Below are 11718 nucleotides of genomic sequence, written 5' to 3' on the forward strand. Positions count from 1 at the left end.
TAGAAGGCTCTGGTTTTAACACCCAGTGTTCCTTAGAAGAAATAAGCTGTGTCTTTCTGACATGAAGAGTTAAGACAGCTGGAGTTAGGTCTACTGAAGATCTCTAAATGCACTTTTATTAAAATTCTGAGACCAGGGGCGCCTGAGTGGTTCAGTGGGTTGGGCATCTGCCTTTGGCTCAGGTCATGATCTCAGGGTCCTGGGATCAACCCCCCCGGGAGCCTACTTCTTCCTCTCCCTCTGCCATTCCCCCTGCTTGTACTCTCTTTGTCAAATAAATAAAATCTTTAAAAAAAAATTCTGAGACGAGTAATTTATTTTTAGCTTACTTGATTTGAGGCACCCAAAGAAAATGCTCTTTGGATAAGATGACATCCTAACAGCAAGCCTTAAGTTGATGAGGGAGTCTCCCAGGGTTCTGAAACCTTGACTGCTACTTGGAAACATTTGGGTGAGAAGATAATATGAGGATTATTGGGGAAAATATCCTTTTTTATCTCTATTTCCCTAATACAATAAAGAGTGGGAAGAGTGATAAAATAATGACACAAAAAGTAAGAAAGCTCAATGGAATAGCTTTCACTCTGGGTTTGTCACGTATAAACCTCTTACAAGAGCACTTATCTCACCATATGGTTGTTTGTCTTCCCACTCACTCTCCCTAAGAGTCTAAGGGCCTGCACATATCCTAATTATCTTTACATCTACAATCAGACCTAGATGTACTTAATATGTGCTGAATAAATGAAATAGCAATATTTAAACTAAAACCTTCATTCTGTCCAAATTAATAATGCAAAGCGGCATCTTTATTTATAAATAATTCCAATTTAGATTTTTATGTGTTGTTCAATAAAATACTGTAATATTCAAGAAAATATCTGTTCTTTCACCAGAGCTAACCAATAGAACAGCAACAATCCTGGCTTTGATAGTCATGGAACAATCTAGTTCTCTAACAATTAAAAGAAGAAAAGAGTACTATACGCTCTGTGCTCTGCTAAACCAAATAAAGATTTCAGAAATACTATAAAAGGTACTAAGTATTTCAAATTACTAAATCACTTTTACCTGTAAAATTGGTCTTTTATATTTTTGGGGGAATAAAAGAACTGGTTGGTTATGAGATCCTCTGAAACCTTAGCCAATATAAAGACCAGATGTAAATACACACCTTGTTTTAAGGTATGAATAATAGCCTTAAAAAAAAAAGAAAATGTGGCTTAAGAATGCATTTTGTTTCTCCATAACTCACCATATATAACTTTTAAAATAACCAAAGAACAAATATTTGTTATTTTTAAGAGAAGATGTTTTCTATATACCAATATTGTTACTAGGGATTATTCAGTATTTCAGCTCTTAGGGACCTTATTTCAACATTTAACTCAAAGCCCTAGATGAAAATAAATTATCGCCCTGACTCTCAAAGTCTAAACTACATCAAAAGTGTCTTACTCTTTTGCAATCACCAAAATCATATGTTCTTGCAGGGCTGGAATTGAAGAAAGCACTCAAATTCAGGACCATATTTCAATGTGTGCAAGTAAGCTAACTGCACGAAAGACCTACTTAATTCCAGCTACATGCTCTTTGTTTTTAACTAAGCTTTATGTCTCCTGGCTGAAGTGAATTTGATAGCCTTAAAAAAAAAAATCCTGTGGAACACACACACACACTTTTTTTCCATTGCAGAAGGCCAGTTAACTATTTTACCTTCAAGGATGCATTAGATGTATCATGTTACACTATAATAAATAACAGACATAGGTCTGCTAACGGAATAATAGCAGATCCTGGCAAGTAGCAGCTGTTTGACATACGTGAACAATATCATCTTTCTCCCATATGGAAAGTCCCAATTCCTCATGAACTTCCCCCCATCAAGGTACTTCTATTAATGTTGCAGAAGCTGTTCACTGTACTTTTCTGTACATAAGGAGGAGTTGCTCTCAGTCATGGTGAGGCTTGCCCTTGCCTGATGCTACCCTCTCCCCTATATCCAAAAAAGATAAAAATAATTACCTGATACAAGAATGAGGGATTCCATAGTTATACCCTGAAACATGAGAGACTCTTTGAATAATGGGAATATCATAATCCCCCAGTAGTGGAGAAAAGTGATTTGATGAAAAGAGTGAGGTGTTAGTTTCTGTTTGCACATAGGAAGCAGCAGCTGCGGCACTCAGAATTCCTGTTTTTGTATGGGATTGGGAATCATCTGGCAGCATGTGCTCCAGCACTTTTAGGTAACCAGACTTCTGTTCATTTGCAGAAAAATCTGATAAACAGCACATTTCGAACCCATTGTTGTTGGTAGTTCTGTCTTTGCTGTCAGCAGGAGAATCAAAATGCAGTTGCCTGCGAGGGCCAGTTCTGGACTCCCGAGCCTGACTGCACAGGCTGTTTGTCTGGAGAGGATGCTCTGGGCTACTGACTGCTTTGTCTTCTTCCTGCATAATTTTAATGATTTTGATAAGTTGGAAGAGACGTTTGCGGTCGTTCATGTCATGGACTCCCAATTTGGAGTAGTCCTTCATTGTAACCTTGGCTAATTCATCTATTTTTTGAAGGCCAAGGGCAGTAAAATGAGGATAATACTGTGCAAGTTCAGCTTCACAAAGACATTCATACAACCAGGATGTCATTTTTGTGAATGAGTTTCTATAAATTCTGAAAAGGAAAAAAAAGCCATTTACTTGAAATATAGTATAATTATTCCTTTAAAAATTAAAATCACAAAACATGCAGAAAAATCCATTCTAGCATACCAAGTTTTCAAATATATTTTTCTTCTGAAATAATTAAACAGCACAGTGCATAAGCAAAGATGCTTATAATGCATTTGTAGTAACAGGTGTAATTTGTTCATCTGCTTAATACAAATGGAACTTCAATTGCATATATACACAGTACATGCACATACACACACAATGCAAGTCACTTACTTCTTTCTAGGGAGTTCCTTCCAACCTTGTAATGTCTACTTAACACATGCCACCAACTATTGAAACCTTGTTCCCAACCACTGATTGTAGCAGGACTAATTTTAGATGTTCAAGTTAATGTCAAGGCATGTTGCACAACTGTTTCCTATGATTAATGAACAAAGGCTAAGAACTCTTTCAGAATGGAAAGGAGAATTAAATAGCAAACCACAGAACTGATATAACTCAGGAAATCACATTTGTATCTGCTGAGTACTCATAAAAGTTAGTTGAATAAAAACATCATTAATTCAGAATCTAATTCAGGATCTCAGATCATTCTAAAAGGTAGGTGAAGGTAGGCAGTTGTAGATGTTAACTTGTAGAGAATATGAATAAAATAATTTACCTGGGATAAATAAATAAATAACCTACAGAAGTTAATTCTATGGTCGAGATTTTATATGGTTGCTGGAGAACCTGACTGGCTTAGTAGGAAGAGTATGTGACTATTGATCTCAGGGTCGTGAGCTCGAGCTCAACACTGGGTGTAGAGACTACTAAAAAAATAAATAAATAAAAATAATAATAAACTTAAGGGGCACCTGAGTGGCTCAGTCGGTTAAGGGTCTGCCTTCAGCTCGGGTCATGATCCCAGGGTCCTGGGATCGAGTCCCACATCAGGCTCCCTGCTGAGCAGGGAGTCTGCTTCTCCCTCTGCCTGCTAGTCCCCCTGCTTGTGTTCTTTCTCACTTACTCTCTTTCTCCCAAATAAATAAAGTCTTAAAAAAAAAAAAAAAAGATTTTAGAAGTGCCTGGGTGGCTCAATCAGTTAAGCGTACGACAATTGATTTTGGCTCAGGTCATGATCCCAGGGTTGTGAGCCCCACATTGGGCTCCGTGCTCCGTGGGGGGTCTGCTTGAGATTCTCGCTCTTCCCCTCTGCCCTTTCCCACTTGCACTCTTCCCCTCTCTAAAATAAAATCTTAAAAAAGATTTAATATGTTTGAACACTGAAATGCTTAAAAAATGTTAACACCAAGGTATTTAATCAGATACTAATAAATGATGTGGTAATAACACATAATCCTTGTCTATTACTAAAGTCAGGACCCAGAGGAATTCTCCACACTGCTGCTAATCAAGTTCAAGCTCATGAACATACTAAAAACTATATCTTCTTTCTAAAAACTGTTTTATAATTCAGTTTTCAAAATTCAGTTAGTTAATTCTTGGTAAAGCTTTTCTGTTTTTCATTTTAATTTATATTTTGTCTTCATTCTAGGAGAAACAGAGTTCAGGGCCACATAAAGGTGATTAAAGTACTATGTATCATTAACTTTGGAGGAAATGCTACTTAGGGTAAGGAAAAGGCCAAAGAGGTTACACATTCTGAACTCATTCTGCCCCTTTCCATTTGTGGAAGATCTGGGGGAGTGGGGGAAGGCCACAAATTCTTTGCATGTCCTTTCACATCAAGAGGCAGTGTCTTTTTCCTCCCATTGCATCTAGGCTGGCTTTGTGACTGTTTTGCCTGACAGAATGTGGTGGAGTGACACTGTGTGACTTCCATGCCTAAGCCTCAACAGCTTCTGCTGTTCTGTGACAATTCTGCTGCTGCCACGTGAAGAAGCCCAGCCAACAGCCATCATCGCAGCCAGACATGTTAGAGAAGCCATCTTAGACTATTTAGCCCCAGTGGCACCACCAAATGACTGCAGCCACATGAGTGACCCCCAGTGAGACCAGAATTACCTAGCCAGGCCTAGCACAAATATGTGACTCACAGAAATGTGGGCAAATAAAGTAGTATTGTTTTAAACCACTTAATTTTGGGGGTAGTTTACTACAAGCAGTAGAAAACTGCAACACTGTTTCTATGCCATTTTAAGTGTTGTACCTTTGCCGGAAATGTTCCCAACCCCCTGTCTCCTGAAATGAGTTAAGCCCATCCTTTCAAAAAAGCTCGAAAGCTCTCTGCCCCACCCTCCCATGAAACCTTCATTTCTCCTCCTCTTCTACCTTTTTACCACCAAGCACCCTATGCAGTAGCCGAATCAGGCCAGCCATCCCTTTACTACTGTTTCTTCTACCTGGAATGTCTGTCTTTCCCAAGAAAAACCCTACTTATATTTTTCTTCTGTGAGGTATGCCCTAGGCAAAGGATTACTGGTATTTCCTCTGTACTTTAGTAATAATAATAGCAACTCATACTCTTGAGCAATTATTATGTAGCAGGCACTGCTCTAAGTACTATTTGTTAACCTTCAAATAATCTTATGAAGTAAATAACACGTGTAATCTTTGGCAAGTTACTTAACATCTATGAAACTTATTTTTCTCAACTGTTAAATGGGAATGTAACAGTCCCCACAGTGCCTACGATTAGAATTCAATGAGAAAATACTTGTAAAACTCTCAGCATAATGCCTGGTACATACTCAATGCCCAACTAAATGTTGGTAGTTATTACTACCTTGATTTCTTTTTTTTTTTTAAGAATTTAATTATTTGACAGAGAGAGAGAGAACAAGCAGGGGGAGCAGCAGGCAGAGGGAGAGGGAGAAGCAGGCTAGCTCTGAACAGGGAGCCCAATGTGGGGCTCGCTCCCAGAACCCTGAGATCATGACCTGAACTGAAGGCAGATGCTCAGCCACCAAGGTGCCCCATACTGTGATTTATTTTTTTATTAGTATCTTCATCTAGCACAGAAGCTAGAATAGGATAAGCCTTCAATGTTTTGGTATTTTTTAAGTTACTTCCGAACAGTTACATTTCCTATGTGACTCAGCCTAACCCAGAGCAACAGGTTAAGTGCTATGCAGTCTTCTTAATTTCTACAGGCTGTACAAAATCCTGTATTTCACACACCTGTTTCCTTGGTGACATACCAAACTCTGATTACCATGACCTGTACTGCATCCCTTAATCAGTACCTGAAAGGCTAATGTGTTCATCTTGCAATGCTTGGATATCCTATAATATCATGGGAGGGGAAGATGCTGGAGACAGCAGTAATCTGGTTATGCAGATTAAAGCAGCTGCTGGCATAGTTCTACAAAAACTGGCAGCATGCTGTCTTTCTGAGCTCTATAGTTAGCCTACATTCTTTTATTTTATTTTTGGTGTTTTCTTTTTTTCAGTGCAAAAAGGTATTTTTATTAAAACACAGGGACAAGACCCATGGGTAGAAAGAGCTCCTCTTTTGTTTTAAAATTAGATATGCTTTTTTGGTATCACATTCCATTTTACAAAGGTCCAAACTCCTCCTTCTTCTGAGGTAAAGAGCAGAATCACCCTAGGAACTTAAAAATATAAAGATTCTGAGCTCCATCTCAGATACACAGAAAAATAAAAAACAAAATAAAAAAACCTTTCCAGGCATTGACGGTTGTCCCCCTCATTACCTGGGGACAGTGAACACTGAAAAAGTTCAGGTGATTATTTTACTCCACTGATCTCTATCTATCAAAATTACAAATGCAAATGCACTGACCCAGCAATTCCACTTCCAGGAATCTATCCTACGGATACTGTGTGCAAGTACAAAATGACCTAGGTAATAAAGTTATTCACTGCAGCACTTTATGTAAAAGGCAAAGAATCAGTATGGGGGGGCGCCTGGGTGGCTCAATCAGTTATGCGGCTGCCTTTGGCTCAGGCCAGGATCTCAGGGTCCTGGGATCAAGCCCCGCATCGAGCTCTCTACTCGGCAGGGAGTCTGCTTCTGCCTCATTCTCTCTCTTAAATAAATAAAATCTTAAAAAAAAAAAAAGGAATTAGTATAGGGACTGTTTAAATAAATAGTAACCCATTAAATGGGATATATGAAGCAATTACAGAGAACAAGTAAACTTTCAGTGTGTTATTTTAGAAAAAAAGTACACTCTCCAATATATTGAGAAGTGACTAAAGCAAGGTACAGAACAGTTTGTATGTTTGTAAAGGTTTGTAAAGGTACCACTTATTAAAGAGAAAGAGAGATAACTATCTATGATAGATCTATATATTTGCTTATTAGGCATAAAGTGTCTCTGATAGGATGCACAAGAAAGTAATAGTGTCAGTCTCTGGGGGGAGGGGAACTAGTTGGCAGAGGGCAAGTATGGGAAGGAGATTATTATATACCAATAAATGCCAGTAGCTATTACCTTTCCTATTGTCATTTCTATTTCACTGCTATCTCCATCACCCAGAGCAGGACCTAGAACAGCTGTTTTTTTAACTTTTGAAACTAAGTGACTACATAATTTATTTTAAAAATATATTTCTAAATCCATCTACCTCCCTCCTTCCCAGCCTTCTCAAATTGACCTGATACAACTACTTATTACTATTTTGGTGTTTTTCCATCCAGCCTTTTATTTTTAATGCATTTTTTTACATTGTTTATAACATCGTACTCATAACCATATTGCAATCTACTTTATTTAACATAAGCATTTTCATATGCTGTTTGTTATAGCCATTAAAAACAATTCACACAATTACAAATAGTGTTTGCTGAATAGATGAATTACCCCGGGGAGATGTGATTTCTCTCTCCAAACTTCTATAGTGTTTCGATTGTAAAACTGATAGGGCACTTATTATAGACTCATATATATTTATTTATTGCCAGCCTTGTTCTAGAGATGATGTGAAGTGGCTCTGCCTTATAGTGTGAATTCTTCAAGAGAAAAGTAATATGATCCACTGGGTCTAGCATTTGAGCTAGAAAGATAAGTAACAAGTATTTGCTGAATGAACACAATCTGCTTGGACAAAGAACAAAAGTTCTACCATTTCTGCTTTTAAACCAAGGCAACTACATGATTACAACATTGCATGAAGCTTGCTTATGTGGCTCTGGAGCCATTTTCCTGGTTTCCTAACTCTGCAAGTTCCATCACCCAAAGTAATGGGGACGACCTCAGGGTCCTTACAACCTAGAAGAGCCTGATACCAACACAAGTGTTCACCTTGAACACTTCATATGGCTCAAAAAAACATTTTATTAATAAGGCTAATCACATTATTTCAGAACTTAGTGCACAGTCATACTACATTGATGATCTGATTAAACTAAAATTTATTGTTACATTTTATGCCAAGAACTATGTGTAAGTCCTTTACATAAACTATTTTATTCAATCTGGCTAAACCAGAATTCCATTTTATTTTTATTTTTAAAGATTTTATTAATTAATTAATTAATTTATTTATTTATTTATTTGAGAGAAGGAGAGAGAGCACACGCATAAGGAAGCACGAGCAGGGGGAGAGGCAGAGGGAGTGGGAGAAGCAGACTCTGCTGAGCAGGGAGGACGTGGACCTGGATCTCAGGACCCTGAGATCATGACCTGAGCCCAAGGCAGATGCTTAACCAAATGAGCCACCCAGGCACCTCTACTTTTATTTTTATTTTTTAAGATTTTATTTATTTTTAGAGAGAGAAAGAGTACATGTGAGTAGGGGGAGGGGCAGAGGAAAGTGGAAGAGAGAGAATCCCAAGCAGACTCCATGCTGAGTGAGGAGCCCTACATGGGCCTCGATCTCACCACCCCCAAATCATGACCTGAGCAGAAACCAAGAGTCAGACACTCAACCAACTGAGCAACCCAGGTGCCCCAAGATTATTTTTTTAAACATGTCAGTAGACTACCAAAGAGTTTGTTTAGTAGTAACTAATATAACAGAAGATAACTGGATTAGGAGTCAAAAAAACCCAGGATCCAGTCAGGCTCTACCAAGACTCAGATGTGATACATGGTTAAATTATTTAATGTCTCCGGGCCTCTTCAAGTTTAAAACTAGAGTAATTTCTGCAGGTATTGACTTAGATATGTTAAAGTACTCCATACATGTACTGATTGTATAGCAGACATATTCTGTAAAGCACCCACTGTTTGGCAAATGGTAAGCACAGCATTTTAAAATATAAAAAATTTCAAACATCAGGGTGCCTGGATGGCTCAGGCGGCTAAACGTCTGCCTTCGGCTCAGGTCATGATCCCAGGGTCCTGGGATCGAGGCCCACATCCGGCTCCCTGTTCCTCCCTCTCTTTCACACTCCCCCGCTTGTGTGCTCGCTCTCTGTCAAAAAATAAATAAAACCTTCAAAAAAATTTTTCAAACATCACAAAAGTAAATAGAATTATACCATAAACTTCCATATTAACTAACCCTAGATTCTTCAATTATCAAAATTTGCCACACTTGCTTCCTCTATGCTTTCTTTCCTTTGCTGAAATATCTTAAAGTAAATCCCAGATATGTCATTTTACCTCTAAATTCATTTTTAAATGGACACTATTTTAAATATATTTTAAATGCAACTATAATGCAATTATTATACCTAATTAAAAATAATTCATTGGTATCTTATATTTAGTCCATAATCTAATTTCCCCAATTATCTCAAAAATATCTTTTAAAAAATTTATCTTTAAATATATGTGTATGTATTTATTTTTTATCGAGGTATAACTGACACACATTTTCAGGTGTACAATATTATGATTGAACATTTGTATATACTGCAAAATGATCAGAAGTCTACTTAACATCTGTCACCATAGAGTTAAATTTTTTTCTTATGATGAGAACTTTTAAGACCTACTCTCTTAGAAACTTTCAAATATGCAACACATTATTAACTATAGTTGCCATGCTGTACATTATTACACCCTATAACTTTTAACTGGAAGTATTTCTTGACTCCTTTTACCCATTTCATCCACCCCCACAACCCCTACCTCTGGCAACTACCAATGTGGTCTCTGTATCTATGAGGTTGGTTTTTGTGGTTTCTTTTAGATTCCATATATAAGATCATACGGTCTTTGTCTTTGATTTACTTCACTTAGCATAATCCCCGCAACATCCATTCACACACACACATATACATATACACTACTTCTTTATCCATTCACCCCTTGATGGACACTTAGGTTGTTTTCATATCTTGGCTATTGTAAATAATGCTGCATATATCTTTTTGAGTTAGTGTTTTTGTTTTCTTTGAATAAGTCCCCAGAAGTGGAATTGCTGGATCATATGGTAGTTTTTTTTTTTTTTTAAGATTTATTTATTTGAGAGAGAGTGAGGGAGAGAGAATCCTCAAGCAGACTCCCCCCTGAGCATGAAGCCCTACATGGGGCTCTATCCCCGGACCCTGAGCTGACTACTCAACCAACTGAGCCACCCAGGTGCCCCCTATTTTTATTTTTTTTTAAAGAATCTCCATAGTGGCTGTACCAATTAACATTCCCACCAGTAGTGCACAAGGGCACTTGTTTCTCCACATCCTAGCCAGAATTTATCTCTTGTCTTTTAGATAAGAGCTATTCTAATAGGTGCAAGGTGATAGCTCAATGTGGTTTTGATTTGCATTTTCCTGATGATGAGTGATATTAAACATCTTTTCATGTACCTGTTGGCCATCTGTATGTCTTTGGAAAAATGTTTAGATCCTCCACCCACTTTTTTTTTTTCAGACTTTATTTTGCTATAGAATTGTAGGAGTTCTTTATATATATTCTGGATATATTTTTTTTAAAGATTTTATTTGTCTGAGAGAGAGAGAGAGAGAGAGAGAGAGAGAGAGGGAATGACAGTCCAGGCAGGGGGAGTGGCAAGCAGAGGAAGAAGCAGGCTTCCCACTGAGCAAGGAACCTGATGTGGCACTTGATCCCAGGACCTTGGGATCATGACCTGAGCCAAAGGCAGACGCTTAATGAAGTCACCCAGGTGTCCCTCTTTATATATTCTGGATATTAACCCTTTATCAGATATATGATTTGCAAATATTTTCTCCCATTCAGTAGGATGCCTTTTCATTTTACTGATGGTTTCCTTTGCTGTACAGAAGCTTTTTACTTTGATGTAGTCCTACTTGTTTATTTTTGCTTTTGTTGTCAAATCCAAAAATTATTGCTAGAACTGACATCATAAAGCTTACCACCCTCGATTTCTTTTACAAGTTTTATGGTTTGAGCTCTTACATTCAGCCCTTAATCCACTTTAATTTTTGTGTATTTGCACATTGCTGTCTGGTTTTCCCAACAAAAGATTTATCTTTCAACATTTATGTATTTAAAGATTTTAGTAATCTCCACACCCAGTGTGGAGCTTGAACTCACAACACTGAGATCAAGAGCTGTGTGTTCTACCAACTGAGCCAGCCAGGTGCCCCTAAACAAACATATACATATATATATGTGCACATGCACATGCCAAGTGGTGGTGGGGGTGGAGGGACAGAGGGAGATGGGGAGAAAGAATTGCAAGCAGACTCCCCGCTGAGCACGGAGCCAGGAGCTGGATGGGGGGCTCAATCCCACGACTCCAAGATCATGACCAGAGCCAAAATCAAGAGTCAGATGTTTAACTGACTGAGCCATCCAGGCACCCCCCAAACATACATACATACATATATATATACATATATATACACATATATATATATGTAAATAAAGATTTTATGTATTTGAGAGAGAGAGGACGTGAGCAAGGGGAGGAGCAGAGGGAGAGAAAGCCAACTGAGCACGGAGCTCAAGGCAGGCCTCCATCTCATAACCCCGAAATCATGACCTAAGCTGAAATCAAAAGCCCAATGCTCAAACGACTGAGAGAACCAGGCACCCCTAAACAAATATTTTTAAAATACCTTTTTACAAAAATATTTTTAGCTCAGAATCCAAACAAGGTCCACACATTTGGTTGTCATGTCTCTTAAATCCTTTATCTTACAGAGCAGTACCCCATTCTTCCTTTTTATCCTTTCTATTCCTTGACTTGTTGCATAAAC

At 38.0% G+C, this 11718-nt stretch overlaps 1 protein-coding gene across 1 annotated transcript in view; it reads right to left on the reverse strand.

Moving 5' to 3' along the window:
• KIF24 (kinesin family member 24) overlaps positions 1-2648 on the reverse strand; it is a 46175-nt gene extending 43527 nt beyond the window's left edge. Inside the window, exon 1 of the mRNA XM_008695130.2 lies at positions 2026-2648. Coding sequence (XP_008693352.1) covers positions 2026-2648 — 623 coding nt within the window. The remainder of the gene's footprint in view (positions 1-2025) is intronic.
• Positions 2649-11718: the final 9070 nt, after the last annotated feature.

This window comes from Ursus maritimus, unplaced genomic scaffold (assembly GCF_017311325.1).
Source record: "Ursus maritimus isolate PB19 unplaced genomic scaffold, ASM1731132v1 scaffold_17, whole genome shotgun sequence".
NCBI classification, from domain to species: Eukaryota; Metazoa; Chordata; class Mammalia; order Carnivora; family Ursidae; genus Ursus; species Ursus maritimus.